The 20,411-nt window shown below is 37.9% G+C and overlaps 1 protein-coding gene across 1 annotated transcript in view; it reads right to left on the bottom strand.

Annotated features, from left to right (window-relative positions):
- IQCM (IQ motif containing M) overlaps nucleotides 1-20,411 on the bottom strand; it is a 412,672-nt gene that overhangs the window by 383,257 nt on the left and 9,004 nt on the right. Inside the window, 1 exon segment of the mRNA XM_044224898.1 lies at nucleotides 18,178-18,445. Coding sequence (XP_044080833.1) covers nucleotides 18,178-18,445 — 268 coding nt within the window.

Genomic DNA, 20,411 nt, shown 5'->3' with positions numbered 1-20,411 from the left:
GTCACTTCTGTCCTGATTGTGGCTTGGGGATCACCTAACCCAACCTAGACCTATCACACCTCTCTCCCAGAAATATGAGCTTTAAGAAAATGAGTTAGATGTATGGTGTGGGGTCAAAAGTTCATGTGGACTTCGGCCTGAGGCAACCATGTTTGTCTGTGAGAAGGAATGAGAGATTTATCTGTGAGGAAAGGCAGAGGAAAGCAGTCCCACTGGGAGAAGGAGGAGGAGAGACCAAGCATTTCTTGACAGACTGAGACTGTACCTCAGTTCCTGCTGGACTCTGTTCTCAAGAGGCCCAGCTGCATAGCAAGGTCTGAGACTTGAAATACATTTGCATTACTTGAGCTAGTCTGAGGGGGTCTTTGTCATGTGCACCCCACAAATGTGTAAGAAAAAAAGCTGTTGCTAATTAAAATTTGACTGAGAATGATCTATTTCACCTCCATGCCGATAGTCAACTTTTTCTCTGAATTCATTCAGAAACATTTATTGAGCATCTGTTCGGATGTATGGGTTATAAAATCTGAAACTACTGTCTACCCTCAAGGAGCCATTGTGTTCCTGTTCACACCCTGGTCCTCCTCACTACCAATCAACTTCTATTTTTTCAGGTTATTTCCCATTGCCAACAATTTTTGGCTCCTACCAGGATATGTTATTCAGAATATTCTGTTATTCTGTTATCTGTTATTAACAGATCTGTTATCTGTTATGATGCTTCCATCCTCTCATTCTCCCTTGACAATTTCATTACCTTAGCCAGCTGAAATCCCAAAGCCCATTCCTATGCTCACTATCTCTCAGAGACCCTCAACTCCACTGCCCCTCCCACATTTTGTCATCTTCATCTGAGAAAACGCAAAACCCTACTTGAATCAAAGTCTCAACCTATTCTGTGGTATTTGCACCGAGCATGACCAATGTGAAAGGAGAAAACAAAAAACATGATTGGCCCCATACCACATTCATGAACAAGAACTCCAGGGGGCCTAATATTTCCAGGAATCGCAGCACAACTCCTTAGTCCATTCACTCTTCCCTCTCTATTTCACATTTTCTACTCTCATCTCAATCCTTCAACACTTCTGTTGACCTTACTTTCAGCTGGTATCTTTGCTTCCAATTTCACTGAGAAAACAAAAGCAATAAAAAGACACCAAACTCCCCTCCTAATAGCATCTGTACCTGTAACACCTACTGCTCTTTCCTTATTGCAGGTGAAAACATCCATGATCCAATGTAAGTCCCACCCTTCTACTTGACCAACAGCCCTCCACTCTCACCTTCCCAAGGACATTGCCTCAAGGATTCTCCCCCTTCTTTTATTATAATCTTTCCATTTACTCTTGAATATTCTTATTAGGATTATCTCTCTCATCTTAAAACAAACAAACAAAAATATCACTATCCCTTGATCTCACCTCCCCTGACAAGCACCCAGCTTCTGTGTTCTCCTTTATAATATTACTTCTTGAAGTAGTTCTTATGCTTGTCTCACTTCTCTCTCCCCCCCGCTTTTTTTAAAGATTTTATTTATTTATTTGACACAGAGAGAGAGAGAGCACAAGCAGGGGAGCAGCAGAGGGAAAGGGAGAAGCAGATTCTCTGCCTAGCAGGGAGCACAGTGTGGGGCTCCATCCCAGGATCCCGGGATCACAATCTGAGAAGGCAGAAGTTCAACCAGCTGAGCGACCCAGGGGCCCCTTTCCATTCTCTTTTGAGTTGACCACTCTTCTAAAATGGGTATTGATGTCACCACTGACATTCACATTCACCTGGCTAATCCAATGTCAATTTTCAGTCCTCATCTTACTTGACCTATAAGCAGAATTTGACGCAGTTAATCAATCACTCCCTTCTTGAAACATTCTCTTCACTCAGTTTTCAGCACATCTCAGTCTCCTTTTGGGGGTTTGCTTGTTTTTTCCTTCCTCACCTCCTGTTCCTTTCTCATTCATCTTTGCTAGTTTCTTCTCATTTCCCTAACCTGTGAATACTCAGGGGCTTTGTTCTTGGGCTTCTTAACTCACTCCCAGGACCATATCATTTGGCTTGGGGCATTAAATGCTGTCTATAACCTGAGGTATCCCAAAGTGATATCTGAACCTACTTCTATCCCATGAACTCCAAACCCAGATACCAACTTTCTACTCAATTTCTCCACCTAGATGTCTAATAACATCTCAGACTTTATATGACTAAAGTTGAATTTCTGGTCATGAGAGTCAAATCTGTTCCTCCCATGGACTTCCCCACCTTGGTAAATGGCAACTCTACCCTCAAGAACTTGGGACAAAAGCATTTAGGTTTCGACTTTGATTTGAAGTAGAACCTTCAACAGCATTTGCGGATGAACTAGTCATCTTTGACTCTTCTCTCTCTCCAGTAACATCCAATAACCAACTCTTCAGCAAATCCTGTTGAAGAATTTACCTTCAAAACAAACCTAAAGCCTCAAGTCACCATCTCACTATTTCTATTTTATGACAATAGCTTCTGATTTTCCTGCTTAACTTTGGCTCTCCACTGGTAGTGAATTCAGATATTTTAGGGACTTAAACTGATAAAACTTGTGGGGACATACCAAAGAAAGTAGCTGTAAAAGCATAAATACAAAATGAGATGTGAATGTGAATATTTATAATTAGAGAAGGTTGTCACCATAAATAACAAGTTCTTAAAAGCAGACAAGTAATCACAACATTACAAAATTCAGACAAATAACAGTATTTTTGTTAACTACCAGAAATACCTCTGTAGTACTTTTTGCCTTCTTTTTTTGGCTCTGTACTCTTTGATTACATCTTCATACAACAAAAAATTCATATTTTCCATTATAAGAACAGAAAGATAATTCAGTCTTTCTTCTATCATGATTGATCAAATGTCTTAAAAATATTCATAGTTAGGGGGCACCTGGGTAGCTCAGTCTGTTAGGCATCTGACTCTTTTTTTTAAGATTTTGTTTATTTATCTGACAGAGAGAGTGAAAGAGAGAGCATGCAATCACGAGCAGGGAGAGGCAGAGGCAAAGGGAGAAGGGAGACTCCCTGCTGAACAGGGAGCCAGATGTGGGACTCCATCCCAGGACCCTGAGAACATGCCGTGAGCCAAAGGTAGATGCTTAACCAACTGAGCCACCCAGCCACCCCTAAGCATCTGACTCTTGACCTCAGCTCAGGTCTTGATCTCAGGGTCATAAGTTTAAGCCCCATTCTGAGTAGGAATGAAAAGTAGGGAAAAAAAAAAAGAAAGAAAGAAAAAATTCATAGTTGAGATGAATAAAATATATAATTTTTATTATATATTTTATAATTTATTATTTATTTTATTAATTTATTATTATTTATTTTGTTACTTTATTATTATAATTTATTATTATTTTATTAATTTATTATAAAAATATATAATTATCCTATAGGCCCTGGAGACACATAGAAGGATTTTAGAAAATAAGAGAGTGTAGGATTTGCATTTCATAAAAATCACTCTAAGTTTGTTTAAAGATTGAGTCAGATTTAGACCAGAAGTAGGGAGACAAGTTAGGGGAACATGTTAATAATGTAGCCTCAAAATGACAAAAGTCTGTCTCTTACTGAAAAGGGGGTTACTGCATTAATAGTATTCTTCAGCTTGTGTAAAAGTCACTGAAAAAAAAAAAAAACCTCCACTTCAAAATTAGTAAAAAGAGAAGTCAATTAAGTTAGCCTCTACTTATTTCTTTTATATAAAAACATATCAATCTCAGAAAGGTATTGTCGCAGAAAAATAACCAAGATCTTAACTTCTTAATAAGAAGTTTCAGACTCAAATGTTTACAATTAACTTTACTTAATTTTACTAATTAGCAAGTGATCAGATCTGTGCCCAAAGGACAAAGTAATGCACATGTTAGTGGTTAGCATTGACTAACTTCCACACAGTAGGACAGAAATAATTATGCGTCCCTTGGCTTACATATAAATCACTAAGAGGAAGGAAGTGTTCCATGGCTTACATTTTTTTTAATATCCCAAAGGGCCCAACATTGCTAGGAGGAAATTACATGCCACCCAGTAAAAGATTTAATTACCCTAATAAGCAGTTTATAGCTGCTTCTTTTCCAAACCCTCCAAAACGTATATAAGCCTCAGACTACAAGCAAATATTGCCAGTGGTAACACGGTGGTCTTTGATAATAATAATAAGAAACTATATCACGGGGGAGCACACATATATTTATGTTTTCCCTTAGTTCAGAAATACAAGAGAGATGAGGATAGGACTAGACAGAAAGGCTCATGGCTTTGATTTGAGAAAGGACCAGGCCTGCCTCACCCCGCCCCCTTCTCACTCTGACTGGAAGAGTCAAGCTGGGCTTTGTCCTTTTGGTGTCTCCAGCCTGTCAGCAAGGAACGAACAAATATACTCTCCTCAGTACTACAAGGTTTAGAGAGCAGGGGAGGAAGGGCTGCTGCTGGCAAGTTCTGCCTATGGCTAGGAGGGTGAGTGTAATTCTGGGAGAGTATTAACAAGCCACAGGGCTACTTATCCAGAGCCATACTCTCTCATCAGCTTTCTCTGTACCAAAATGAATATTTTAATCTCCATTTGCCCAATTCCTGTGTCTTCTCAATTCAGTCAGCTCTAAATTCAGGAGGGGAAAAAAGCAATATTACTCATAACCCTGGTATCCCCCTCCCACGAAGAAAACCCTGCAATATCTATATTTTCTTTAAGAGAGAAAGGCAAAGTAATTTGTGCTAAACTGAAAGCTTCATGAGGGCAGGGATCACGGTATACATTATCTGATTATCTGATTATTAATGAGGAGCTTAACAAAATTTCCTAATAAACATATGAGGAAATAAAAATTGAAACAATAGGCCTATTGATCACACTTCAGCACTCATTATAACAAAAAAAAAATCATTGTTTTACATGATGTCTAGAATTGAAACTTACTTTTGAAAGGACACTATATTAGTTTTATACGACTCTTGAAACAAATTACCAAAAACCTGGTGGCTTAAAATAACAGAAATTTATCCTCTCACAGTTTTGGAGGCCGGATGTCCAAAATCAAGGTGTCAACAGAACTGCCCTCTTTCAAAGTCTCTACAGGCAAATCCAGTCCTTGCCTGTCCCAGCTTCTGGGAGCTGCCAGCAACCCTGGGCCTGTGGACACATCATTCCAATCCTGCCTCCATGTCTCCTTTTCTGTGTGTCCATAATCTCCCTCTGGCTTTCTCTTATAAAGATACTTGTGTGGCACTTAGGGCCCACTGGGATAATGCAGGATAATCTCTTCAGTTCAAGATCCTTCACCTAATCACATCTACAGAGATCCTTTTTTCCAAATAAGGGAGAGAACATTTATGGTTTTAGGAATTAGGATGTGATATCTTTATCTATGATTCAGCCTGTTACACATACCTTAAGTGGATTTTTTCCTACAATAACCGGATAAAGAAGGTGTTTCCATGAGACTACCAGTGAAAACCAACAGAAAACTAAATTACCTTAAAGAAATAGAGGAAACTGAGGAGTGTGAAAACTGAGACTTGAATCTACAGAGTTGAACTGCCACGTTCTGAACCACTAAATCTACAGAGTTGAACTGCCACGTTCTGAACCACGTTCTGAATCTACAGAGTTGAACTGCCACGTTCTGAACCACCTTCTCCAACGGGGTGAGTTCATCAATTCCCATAAACTGGAAGATCCAAGGAAAGTCTGTCCCTAGCAAAGCTTGGGTCAGAGGTGTAAACGGTATCATTAGGTCTTGTTCATTTGCATCATTCAGCTCACTCTTCCATGTTGACTCTATTTCAGAATTCCATGCTGTGTTCTCCAAGCTCACATCATCCTTGCTGGTTTAAACCCAATAACTCCGCCAATCACTGTGATCAGGAGAATAAGCTCATCCCTTTGGCTGTGCCTGAATCACATGCCAAGGCTGGGACTTGGAGAGGTGGGGGGTGGGGGGTTGGGGGAGTGGTGCGACAGTGACAGCCCTTTCCAAACTATACAAACTCAAAGTGGGAGGGAGTATATCTCCAAAGTCAAATCTGAGCACTGTTACCAGAGGTAAGTTGAAGGATGCTGAGAAGCCAAAAGCAACAAAGGTCCACTGAAAGTTTTCACTGCAAATAGGAAACCATTTCTAGGAGGCAGCTGCTCTCATTTTAGATCCTCAGAGAAGTTTGTATTATTTATTTGTACAAAAAGCTTGGGGCACCTGGGTGGCTCAGTGGATTAAGGTCTCTGCCTTCGGCTCGGGTCATGATCCTGGGGTCCTGGGATGGAGCCCTGCATCGTCTCTCTGCTCAGCGGGGAGCCTGCTTCCCCCTCTCTCTCTGCCTGCTGCTCTGCCTACTTGTGATCTCTCTCTGTCAAATAAATAAATGAAATTAAAAAAAAAAAAAGCTTATGTACAAATGACTTAGGAAGAACCCTAGCCCACTGTAAAATATTTCACTAGCCTCAGTTCTTCTCTGTTTATGTTCTTTGTCAAAAGCAAAACATGGAACAAATATACTTAATCATAAAACCACTACAAGTCAGTACTCTATCCTAAGATTTCTGTTATTCCCTAAATTATCCTCTGGACTAATAAAATAATAGAAGGCAGATGGTAAAAAGAATGTCTTTTAATTGTCTTTAAATCCTTTATAATGTTTAATAATTTTTATATTTAAGATACTATTACTTTATTAAAAGTTAATGAACTTTATGACTATTTCAATATAGTAAACCATGTTATTAGAGAAGCAATGAGTCTCCTGTCTTAGAGTCCCTGCCCTGCATCTTTCTATTTCAGAATTTACCAGGTCAGCATAAAAAAGAAAAAGTGTAAGGAAGAAAGAACTGCGTTCAAGACATTTGTCACTCAGATATATAATTTGCTAATCTTAATTCTGTTTAACTCTTTTTTTAAGAGCATAGGTAAGCAAAAGAAAATTACTGGCAAGAAATGGGAAGAAACATACCAATCTAACCAGAAAGAAATGAAAAGAAGCAGAGAAGCAGTTGCAAAATTCTGTGATTATCCCAAATTTATTTCCTCATTTAGAAATTTCTCAAGTAGAGTCTGTTTTTATACATAGAGGAAGATTAGTATGCTTCAAGTTCTAAAGCTCCAAAAACCATATTATTTTGTAATATCAAATTCAATATAATTTACAACCTCATTAAAAAAAATCTTTAGCTTCCATGTTTCTTATAAATTGTTATGGAACTTGGTCGTAAATTCATCCAAATAATTTTGTGGGAATGAGTAAAAAAATAATTTTAATGTATTTGTTAATATCATATGTACACTTAAAATCACTAAAATATAAAATAGAAGATTTTATATCCATTGTTGATCACAGAAACTGTTTGGTAAGTTTTCACCACTGGGTTAAAAATAAATAAATAAACATAACAAAGTCATTTTTCCTGATAGATTTCTCCAGTGCTTTCTAACTATGTAGTTATTTTAAAGCATCATTAAAATTCACTATGCCTTCATTTTATATTTAAAGGAAGTTTTGTGTTTGGAGACCAAAGAATACATTTACATGAGCAAACACACACACACATACACACATGCACACACGTACGTCTACTCCTTTTTAAGCTGGTTAAGGAACAATGCAATATTGGCCCTAAATATATTTGCTGGACATGAATATCAGGAAATCTCACTGGGTTTAATAAAAATGTTTTTAAATTTAAATGACTCAAAATTACACCTAAGTAATTTTTGTTCCTAAGGGAATACATAAAGAGATGAATACTATATATTATGCAGTAACTATAATATAATATTTAATATATATTCCAGAAACAAATTTTTATGTTTGATTTCTAATTATCAAGATCCATAAATTTTTGGCAGCTTGACAACAGAAACAGGTTAAGCAGTACTGTGGACATCTATATACTCAAAGAAGAAATCATTTAATATTTTTTTCTGATTTTGCTCTATTAAGAAAAACATGGACATGTATTATAGGCAAGCACAAAGAACATATTTACTAAAAATATCTGGCATTATATTTATTACCGTGTATTTTTAAAGTTGATATCCTTGGATCAAATTCAAGGAATGTTTGGCCTATTCTCATATAGATGTTTAGCTTATGGAAGATAATGCAACTGATTTGTCAGGGCAGCGTGAGCAAGAGGTACATATATCATACACACAGGACTCACTTTTCTTTCTAATCTCACAAACTTTAATCAAGTTCTGGAATTAATACCACTGATATCTTAGATCATGCTTCCATTCACACTGAAGTGAATATTGGGAATATGTTTAAAAAATAGATCCAAGTTACAGACTTAATATATACTTTTTGAGATAAGAACTTTGAGAAATGAATTCCAATTTTAATTCAAATATAAACTCTAAGATCAGCACTTCACAGCTATCTGGTGGGACACATGCAAAGGCTCCCAGTAAAATGTCTCTGACTCCAACAAAGCCTATAATAGGATTTTCAGGACAACTGCAGTCCTCCTCATACTATTCATAAAACCTTGACTTTTTTCTCACATCCCCTACCCCAAGATCCTTGGTCTTCTAATTACAAACCACCAAAGAAAATAATCCCCAAAATGAGACTACCATTAGGACAAGTTACTCACCTTCTATTAAAGACCCTTAGAACTAGACTTCTCACTCTCTTTGCTGCCTTAATTTCCACAGACCTACACTCTTTCATCCTTCCTTAAATCACCTCCCCAAATTCTTCAGTGAACCCTAAGAAACCCCAGACCTTTCATCAACTAAAGTGATATTCTAGCTATGTTCTATGTTGTCATTCTAACCACCCTTAGTTTCCTAAGGGCACAATTTCTTCAACAGTTTTCTCAAGGGGTATCTACGCTTCTCTTCTTACCTTCCATACTCTAGGGCTAGGGATAAATTCAAATTCTTCCTTTATCCTTACTGACACTTCTCAACAATTTCTCTTTTGTCTTATTAAAAAAAAAAAAAAGGAGCAGGTGTATCTTTCACAACAAATTATCATTTCATCATCCAAGCACTCCCACACCCAGATTATGATTATTTCACCCTTTTCCTCACTCCTCAAAACTCAATACTTCCCATCCCAACCTCAAGTAAAGACCTCACTTCTAATTTCACTGGGAAAAAAAAAATAGTAGTAATCCTGCCCATCTGATCTACCAATAATCATCCTGTGTCTGTGTCCATGGCCCTGTCTTCCTTCTAGGACATTGGGTGAGCTTTCCTTGTTGTCTAAGGGATTCCTCCTGCTTGACTGAAATATGAGTAATACAGGATGCCTGCATGGCTCTAACACAGCTGATTAAGCATCTAACTTTTGGTTTCAGCTCACGTCATGATCTCAGGGTCGTGAGATTGAGCTCTGCATTGGGTTCCACACTCATCTGGAAGTCAGCTTGAGATTCTCCTTCTATCTCTGCCCCTCCCCCTATTCACATGCATGCAAAGGCATGCTCTCTCTCTCTAAAATAAATTAAGAAATCCTTAAAAAAATTTTTAAAAAGGAAATATGAGTAACATCTCACACACTCCTGACTCCCCCTGAACTGTTTATTTCCACTTCCTTTGCTGGGTATTCCTCTTTTTGTCCTCTAAATGTTGGAAACTTCCAGAACTTAGTCCTTGGATTTTTTTCTTTCCACCTACATTTATTTCTTACACAATCTTATCGAAGTCAATGATTATAAATAAAATTGTTATCTATTCTGTTCAATATGGTAGCCATTCACTAACCATAGCTTTGTGTGGAGGCCGAGAAAAATTAAGGCCATCCCACCTCAGGTTTAGCCTTAGCATAAGTACAGCCATCTTAGCTCTGGCAGCCATCTCAGACCCCTGTGTCCAAGGGCTGAAATTTCCCCTACTTTACTTTAGTTACAAGGACCCCCACCCTGCTTTAGTAACAGGAAGCCCCACCTTTCTTTGGTTCCAGAAACCCCCACCCTGCTTTAGTAACAGGAACCCATAAATACCCCTGCCTTAACTAAGCTTGGGGTCCAAGTCCCTACTCTGCTGTGTCAGGTATACTTGGGCCCAAACTTAAGCTTGTCAAATAAACCCTCATGTGATCGCATCGGTGTTGGCTCCTTGGTGGTCTCTCGGACGCAAAACTTGGGTATAACACTTTGAGTGGTGGACATGTGGCTAGTCCAATTTCTAAAATATACACTGGATTTGAGGGACTTAGTATGAGAAAACTAAAATATTAACAATTTTATATTGGCTATTTTCTATATATTAGGTTAAATAAATCTACTATTAAAATTAATTTTCCGGGGCATTTGAAAGGCTTGCAGTCAGTTAAATGTCTGCCTTCAGCTCAGGTCGTGAGTTCTGGGTCTTGGAATCGAGCCCCACATGGGCTCCCTGCTCAGCAGTGAGCCTGCTTCCCCTCTTCTCTATCTCTCTGCCCCTCCCCACCACTTGTTCTCCCTCTCTCTCTCTCTCTCTTTCTCTCAAATAAATAAAATCTTTTTAAATAATTAAATTAATTTTCCTGTTTCTTTTTAAAAATTTACTTATTTATTTATTTAAGTAATCTCTATACTCAATAACAGGCTTGAACTCACAAATCCAAGATCAAAAATCACATGCTCTTTTGACTGAGAAAAGGTGCCCATTGCCTGTTTCTTTTTATCTTTTTAATGTGGCCACTAGAAAACTCTTGGTCACATTTGTGGTTCATATTATATTTCTATTAGACAATATTGATCTGTACCTGAATGACTCCAACCTTTCTTTCCTTTGAGCCCACACTTACATTACATACTACCTATTTGACACTTTCATTTGTATGTATGATTGGCACATTAAACATGTATTCAAATCTCAACTCTAGGTTTCTGCCCATTGAAAACTGCCTGTTCCTCTCCTCCTGTCTCAGAAAATGGCAATTCCTATCTTCCAGTTCATCAGGTCTAAAGTCTAAGAATCATCTTTCCTTGACTCTTCCTCTCCCTCACACTCCACACCCAGTCTTTCAGCAAGTACTGACAACTCACCATCAAAATATTTTTAAGAGAATATTTTAAGGAAAAAAGAAAGGACTAATCTAAGAATTATTTTTGAGTTGACCATCACTACCAGAAATTGTTTGGGACAATCTGAGAAGCTTCATATAGTGTCACTGAGACCCTTTTGCCCAGGCAAAGGAAGGATGAAATTTATTCATTGGCTCTTATCCTCCTTTCCTGGTTGCTCATGTGTCACTGATGAGCCCATTCCTATTGGTGTCCCAAGCCAGGAAGGCATCAGGGAACCCTGGAGGAGAAAGCAGCCTCTATATCTGAAGCTGGAGTAAGAAGTACGTTTGGGGGAATTTCAAGTGGTGTATGAAATGTGTTTGCCACAACTCTCAGAGAAAATCAAGTGCATCTCTTCCCAACTCACATAATAAGTGATAAAACATCTGTAGCTTGAAATTGGCTACTTTAGAGTATTTACACCACTGAAACTGGCAAAGCTATCCATCAGGCTTCCTCCCTCTTGTCCACAGTTATTAAACATCTGCTAGCACAGCATTGACTATAGGTTCTGTTCTTCAGATAGCTACAGTTTACCCCTCTCTTGCTCCGTCTCAGAACTGCAGCCACATTAGTTCTTTTTGCACTTCTTTGATATCACTTCTGTGCTTCCCTCCTTTGAGCCAATGCAAATGGTTTTCCCATGGCCTAGAACTCCAAGCAGGCAATAGTTCTTGACTGAGTAATTCTTCCATATCTTTCATAGCTTACAAATGTCATTTCCTTGGGAAAGCCTTTGCTGACCCCAGTCCAGGTCTCATTCATTTGTCATCTATTCTCAACTGCATATAAGTGATTATTTGATACCTGTTCCTCCAGCTACACTACAAGTTCCATGAGGGAGTAAGTCACCACCACTTTTCTCACTTTTTTGCATTCCCCATACTGACTTTGTATGTATCCTGAATATCTCAACAAAAAAATTTCAACCAACCGTTATTAAAAGCACTTTTACCATTCTCCTATAAGTGTAACTGTAGTTGTCTTATGAGTATTGGAAAAGAGTCTTCATAATTGAAAGTATGGGAACCACATCAAGAGGAGAACACGAGACATTTTTTGGATGGGCATCGCTTCCAGCCATAACCCACTGAACTAAACCCCAGTCACATAGCTCTATGTAGACTAGCTGCCAAGTACCTAGGAAGAAAGGATATAATAATAAGTTTGATAAATTAGAAAGTCTTTGCCACAGTCAGCCCTATTAGACATCAAATATCTATCCATTCTTATTTCCTAACAAATCACACTCTTCCTCTCCCCAAAGGAGAGCCTAAAGTTCAACCAAAGTACTACACCCAGCTCAGAGTCCAGGATCCCTGGATGTTTGCAGTCTACCTCATCAGGTGCAGGTGTGGCTTCTTCTGCTCAAATAAAAATGTGTACCAAACATAAAAAATTATTTCCACCTTTCCCCACAAGAACACAATATCCAGTAGTGGGAAACGAGTAGTGGGGTAGGTATACGCTAACCTTGGGAAAAACTCCATTAGTGAAAGGAAAAGAGAATCACCATATGGAATAAGTTATAGAATCCGCTGGGGAGGCACTGAGAAGCCCTTCACCCTGGAAGTAGGAAAGTCCTTTGAGTATACAATGATTCTGTTCTGAGAGTAAACTCCCTTATTCATTTTTTCTTAGTGGCCTTGGATCCGCTCTGGGAAGTTTTTTTTTTTTCCTTGTTTGTTGGCCACATCTTGCTATTATCTTCTTTGGAACTGTACAGCTTTTGTGGCTCACTTCCAGATAAAGCCACCTTATTTTACTTTCAAATATTTAATTAAATCAAGATTCATGGTTTCTTTGGCAATAAAGTTGTCCAAAATATTTGGTAGATTTTTTAATCTATTTTCTTTTAATTAATTCTTCATGCCAACAACCACATTCAATATAATTTTTTTAAGCATAGCTTTAAAATTTCTCTTGTATCTTCACTTCCTAACCCCTTACCTTAGTCCTTCAACTTAATGGTAAGTGCCTGAAGGTGAGCTGAGATAATGCGCTGGGTTAGGAAGGGCATATCCTTAATCTGATCTTTGCTGCAATGAGTCTTAGACATTTGCTCAAAACCAAGCACCCAGATACCTGGTATAACTATGCCCTTTCTCTTCTGCTTGCAAACCAGCCAATATATTTGTTAGTTCATTTCTTTTTTTATAATAACTTCCCAAAGGCAGCCAAAACCACCAGCATATTTCAGTAACACTGTATCCCAACATCATCACCTAGAACAACAAAGCTCAGTACGTACGTGCTCTAGATTCCAGTTGGTTGCTGGTGGCAGTTTTACCATTACATAAGATACATCACCAAACCTTTAATATGCTGCATCTGTTTCCATGCTGCCCCTAGGACAAACCACTATGCCAATGAATCCCAAAGTTCTTTCCCTGTGTTTTATGTTCCATCCATTGTTGACCAAATCTAGATAACTCTACTTCTCAAATATCTCTAAAATCTTTCCCCTCAGTTCTGTCCCCAGTGGTGCTACCTTAATTCAAGTCATCCTTTCTCATCTAAGTTTGTCCCCTCATTGGTAGACTCTGTGTCTCCAAAATTCATCACACCTCATCTCTGCTCCCAGAAATGTTCTAAAATGCCAATACGATCACTACAATCTCTTATTAAAACATCTGAAGGGTTCCCAGTGCTTTTAGTTTAAAATTAAAAGTTCTCCAATATCTGGTCTCATCTCTAATTACTCTTCAATCCTCATTTCAGTTATGTAAAATCATTTTAGCTCCCACAAATACACCACTATCACTTACTCAGATATCCATTATCATGTAGAGGTTAGACTATCTGACTAGATAGAAATATTTTTCTTTCTTCAGTAAATTTATTCATCCTCCAAAATGTACCAAAGACTTTAAATCTCCCAGGAATACATCTCTGAATTAGGTATCCTTCCTACTGATTTCAAAGCAATAAAGCTTGTTTTTATTACAGTATGGGCCACACTATATTATAATTGTCTGTTTATCCTTCTTCATCCAACCACATATAAATTACATATGTCAAGTTTGAACTTCTTGAGGACAAGTAGCATATTTTTTGTCTCAATACATCTCACATTATAAGTAAATGTTGGCTGAACAAACACAAGAGCCCCACAGTTATGGCAGGATAGTGACCCCCAATATCAATCTTTAACCTTCACCTAGCTCTCTCTTCCAGCTTCCTGATGACTGTCTCCATATGCATGCCTACTTAGCAGATCTAAGACTGAATTCATTCATTTTCCCATCCCCTTCTCCAACTGCTTAAAATCCAGTTGTCCCTCTGAATTCTGGTCTCAACTTAATGATGTCTATCTACCCAGTTTTCCATCTAGCCACCTCAAAATCTTTCTTTAAGAATTCTTTGGTCAAGTGATTTGGTGATAGCCAGTTAAAAACAACAAACAGAGTTCTTTTCTGCAGCATTTCATAGAGCTTTCAATATGTTAATGCTTAATATGAATCTCAACCAGTAAATGTATTTTCTTAAACTCTTCTAACCAGAGATCCCTTTTGCTGACCAGAATCCCTCAAAACTAGTGTTCAGAGAACTATACTTTGAGAAATGCTGCTGTAAACCCCTCTCTACCTTCTTCCTTGCCCTCATCTTGAAATCACCAATGGCTTTCTCTTATATATGGGTTCAAATCCTTGGCCTGTTAATTATATTCTCTTCTAGCCTTTCTCACCTTCCTAACCTCACTTCTTATCACATCTCTCTTTTCCCAAAATGCATCACAATTTTTCTTCCTTCAGAGCTTTAATATTTTTCTCCCATAGCTCAAAATGGCCTCTTCTTTTCCCACCCTGCATTTAACAAACTTCTCCTTAAACCCCTTCCTAATGAGAGCTCTCTTTTTTTGTCTTTTTAGATTTTATTTATTCATTTGAGACAGAGAGATATACAGTGAGAGCATGAGTTGGGGGAGAGACAGGAAGAGAGGGAGAAGCAGACTCCCCCATGAGCTGGGAGCCCAATGCAGGGCTCAATCTCAGGACCCAGAGATCATGATGCAGAGATGCAGAGATGTGATTCACCCAGACAGACCCTAATGAGATCTCTCTTGACAAACTTTCATTTTGGCACTAGGTTAGTTACTCTTCAATATCTCCATAATGCTTTGTACTTTGGAGTACTTTGTACTCTAGTACAGCAATTGTCATAACTGGATGTTGAAAAAGAAAAGCAAAACTGACAGCATCACAATGCCAGACTTCAAGCTCTATTACAAAGCTGTAATCATCAAGACAGTATGGTACTGACACAAAAACAGATACAGAGATCAATGGAACAGAATAGAGAGCCCAGAAATGGCCCCTCAACTCTATGGTCAACTAATCTTCAACAAAACAGGAAAGACTGTCCAATGGAAAAAAGACAGTTTCTTCAACAAATGGTGTTGGGAAAATCTGATAGCCACATACAAAAGAATGAAACTGGACCATTTCCTTACACAACACACAAAAATAGACTCAAAATGGATGATAGACCTCAATGTGAGGCAAGAATCGATCAAAATCCTTGAGGAGAGCACAGGCAGCTACCTCTACAACCTCAGTCACAGGATCTTCTTCCTAGAAATATCACCAAAGGCAAGGGAAACAAGTCCAAACAAACAAGGCCAAGATCAAATGCTTTTGCACAGCAAAGGAAACAGTCAACAAAACCAAAAGACAACTGACAGAACTGTAGAAAATATTTGCAAATGACATATCAGATCAAGGGCTAGTATCCAAATATCTATCAAGAACTAATCAAACTCATTGTATATATACAATGTTGAGCACTTTTTTATGTGTCTGTTGGCCATTTGGATGTCTCCTTTGCAGAAATGTCTGTTCATGTCTTCTGCCCATTTCTTGATTGGACTATTTGTTCTTTTGGAGTTGAGTTTGATTAGTTCTTGATAGATATTTGGATACTAGCCCTTGATCTGATATGTCATTTGCAAATATTTTCTACAGTTCTGTCAGTTGTCTTTTGGTTTTGTTGACTGTATACAATGGAATACTATGCAGCCATCAAAAGAAACAAAATCTTGCCATTTGCGACAACATGGATGGAACTAGAGCGTATAATGCTTAGCGAAATAAGTCAAGCGGAGAAAGACAACTATCATATGATCTCCCTGATATGAGGAAGTGGTGATGCAACATGGGGCTTAAGTGGGTAGGAGAAAAGTCCATGAAACAAGATGGGATAGGGAGGGAGACAAACCATAAGTGACTCTTAATCTCACTAAACAAACTGTGGGTTGCTGGGGGGAGGGGGGTTGGGAGAAGGGGGGGTAGGGTTATGGACATTGGGGAGGGTATGTGCTTTTGGGTAAATTGGAAGGGGAGATGAACCATGAGAGACTATGGACTCTGAAAAACAATCTGAGGGGTTTGAAGTGGCGGGGGGGGTGGGAGGTTGGGGTACCAGGTGGTGGATATTATAGAGGGCACAGCTTGCATGGAGCACTGGGTGTGGTGAAAAAATAATGAATACTGTTTTTCTGAAAATAAATAAACTGGAAAAAAAAAAGTGCTCAACATCACTCAGCATAAGGGAAATACAAATCAAATCCACAGTGAGATACCACTTCACACCAGTCAAAATGGCTAAAATTAACCAGTCAGAAAATGACAGGCATTGGTGAGGATGTAGAGAAAGGGGAACCCTCCTATACTGTTGGTGGGAATACAAGCCGGTGCAGCCACTTTGGAAAACAGCATGGAGATTCCTCAAAAAGTTGAAAATAGACATACCCTATGACCCAGCAATTGCACCACAAGGTATTTACCCTAAAGATACAAATGTAGTGATCTGAAGGGGCATGTGCACCCCAATGTTTATAGCAACAATGCCCATAATAGCCAAACTATGGAAAGAGCCTAGATGTCAATCAACAGATGAATGGCTAAAGAAGATGTGGTATATATACATATATATGTACATATATGTACATATATATGTATATATACCACATCTTCTTTATCCATATATATCCATATATTCTATATCCATATATATCCATATATATGTACATATATATATATATATATATATATATATATATAATGTAGCCATCAAAAAACCCAAAATCTTGCTATTTGCAACAATTTGGATGGAACTAGAGGGTATTATGCTAGATGAAATAACTCAATCAGACAAAGACAAGTATCATATGATCTCACTGATAGAGGAGTTTGAGAAATAAAGCAGGATCATAGGGGAAGGGAGGGAAAACACAAACCATAAGAGATTTAATTTTAGGAAACAAACTGAGGGTTGCTGGAGTGGAAGGGGCTGAGAGGGATGGGGTGGCTGGAGGATGGACACTGGTGAGCACTATGAAGTGTGTAAGACTGATGAATCACAGACCTGTACCCTTGAAACAAATAACACATTATATGTTAATATAAATAAATGAATGAATGAATGAACAGATAAATAAATAAGAAATTACCCAGGCATTCATCTCCACCATTACTTATGAGCCCTTTAATCTCTGTTTATCCAACGTCTAACATAGAATTGAATGAAAAATATTCACATGAAAGAATAACATAACAAGCAATAACAAAAGAGGAAAAGTGGAGGTGAAGTTATGAAGGCTTAAACAGAAATGTGTCATAAGAAGTCATTTATTCCACCCATTGGTCTCCAGAAAATGGTATCACTTTGTTCAAATAGACTTCTGGGTTCCATCTTACCAAGTTCCTGATCAAAAGTAAATCTTTACTATAATTTGTCTTATAGGAATTCCATAAGTCCCAAAAATATTTTTGGGGGAACACATTCACAGATAGTTTGCCTATCCTATTTATCCTACTCAACAATAAAATTCAAAGCCATAAACCTCTCACTGCTTTATTAACTGTGAACTACAGTCTGAGGTCTTATATTAGAAGAACTACCACTCTGTTGGAAGACGTGGCTAAGCAATTTTGTCCCCATAAATTCCTCGTTCCTATTAGTGTACTCTCCTCTCAATTTCTGGTGGCCCCAGAGCTTAGTAACCCTTTTAATCATGCCTCCTCACCTTCCACTGCTAAGATTTAAAGTGTGGGCTTTTGTTTCAAAAAGGAAATTTCATTAAAAGCACACCAGAAGCAAACTGTTTTGCCAGTTGGCTTACTGAACTTCTTTGTTACACCAAAAACTTACCTTTCGTGATTAGATCCATACAGTCCTTGAATTTTTCCTTTACATTAAAAATGTCTGGCTCCTTGAAAGAAGTTCGTTGTGAGGGCTCCTTAAAATGTTCACTTTTGTACAGGTATTTGGGAAAACAAATACTTCTGTGTGCTGTCCGAAATTCTTGGACCACATCAAGTGCTTCCTTTTTTTTAATCTCCAAAGGTATGAATTTGCCAGATTTGGGGGTTTGATGTTTATTTTTAAAAACATTTATAGAAGTACTTTGAACTTTATTCTGTGAGTAAAACAAAAGTAAATTTAATAAAATTTAATTTTAATATTAATCATATAATAAAAGTAAATAATACATTTTATTAATAAGTTAAGAAAATTCTATCTACCAAATGCATTTTATAAAGTACCTTACTATATAAGATATTTACTATAAAGCACATGACAGTAATCAGGTAAAGCATATGTTACCCTTTATAGTTCTCCAAAAGCCCTTAACAAGAATGAGGGTTATATTCCACTTCAAAAGGAAAAAAAAATGTAAATTCTCCAATAATAATTTTCTCCTCACATGTGATATTTTCAAATGCAGCTTTAAAGTTTTTAAATAGTAAGCATACAAGAATTTAATAATTTTCAAGCATCCTTTAAGAATTTTTGAATGTCCATAAAATGCTAACACTCTCAAACCTCTTTCTGTGTTGAATATAAGAAATTACAGCTCATACATGGAAGTAGTTTCTCAAGAAAAGTATATTAATAATCAGGTATGTATTTTAGATCCTTTCAATCACTTAATTCCTTCTTAATTTTGACTAGCTTGAGCAAAAGAAAAATAATACAGTCCCAGGTCTCTGATAGGTAATTATCCAAACAATTATAATTTTTCTATTCTAGACATTCTCTTGCCCCATAGGTAGTGCTATAGTTCCCTGCCCTCATCACTCCCCCCCCCAAAAAAGTTGCCAACTTAAGACACCAGTAAGGAGGTTTTAATATTCTAGTACTGTTTTGCCAACAACCAAAGATGGATAAGTATACTCTTATGACTGGATAAAACTCTTTAAAAAGTCAAGGTTCTAAAGTACAACTATCGAACTGTTTAGACTGTGAAGTTTTCATTCCATGCATCTACTAGTGAAATCAATATAATTTAAAATTATTTTCAATCGATTAGGGGAAAAAGTTAGTTAAGCAGTATTAACAATGTTCATTGTAAATTAAAACCACCTATGACCAGCTTCAGCCTAGAGGACCATTCAAATGAAATATATGTAACAATTACAACATTCCCACACACACCGTAAGCATTGAAAAGTATTTAAAATCGTTATCCAAGATACAGGTTTGTTTTTTTTTAAATGTATTGAGGGACACCTGGGTGGCTCAGTTTGTTAAGCAACAGCCTTCGGCTTAGATCATGATCCTGGAGTCCCAGAATCAAGTCCTGCATTGGGCTCCCTGCTTAATGGGAGTCTGCTTCTCCCTCTGACCCTCTCTCATGCTCTCTCTGTCTCATTCTTCCTCTCTCAAATAAATATATAAAATCTTTTAAAAATATATGTATTGGGGAGCTCAGCAGGGAGTCTGCTTCTCCCTCTGACCCTAAACTTTCTGTGCTTATGCTTTTCTCAAATAAACAAATAAGATCCTTAAAAAAAGTATTCAAAAGGGGATAGTAGGGGCGCCTGGGTGGCTCAGAGGGTTAAAGCCTCTGCCTACGGCTCAGGTCATGATCCCAGGGTCCTGGGATCGAGCCCCGCCTCTCTCTCTCTCTCTGGCTGCCTCTCTGCCTATTTGTGATCTCTGTCAAATAAATAAAAATAAAATCTTTTAAAAAAAATTTTTTTAAAAAGGGGGATACTATAGTGTGGCACACACAAAGCCATCTTAAGATCACCTTCCCTCACCTGTCTTCCAAAGACCCATTTGTCACAATAGCTGCTGCTCCCCAAAATTTCCCACCTCCTCTGGAGATGCTTATTACTAAAATTTCATCCTGTGCTGACTCTCTTATCTCTTTGCAGACCCAGTACCTCACACTCCTTCTCATCTTCCAAATCTATGCCATTCAGCAAATATTTATTGAGCCAGCCACAAAGCTTTTTGCTGGAGATACAACAACCAAAAAAGAGTCACTGTCCTCAAGGAACGATCAGACTGGTAAACGGCTCTAATGCATGGTGATATGGAAGAAGAAAAAGGAAGCATGTCATGCTGGGGGCACACACCTCATGGCATAGTTCCTA

Source organism: Neovison vison, chromosome 11, assembly GCF_020171115.1.
Source record: "Neovison vison isolate M4711 chromosome 11, ASM_NN_V1, whole genome shotgun sequence".
Lineage (NCBI taxonomy): Eukaryota > Metazoa > Chordata > Mammalia > Carnivora > Mustelidae > Neogale > Neogale vison.
The sequence above is the reverse complement of the archived record's forward strand: the minus strand, read 5'-3'. Positions and strand labels throughout refer to the sequence as shown.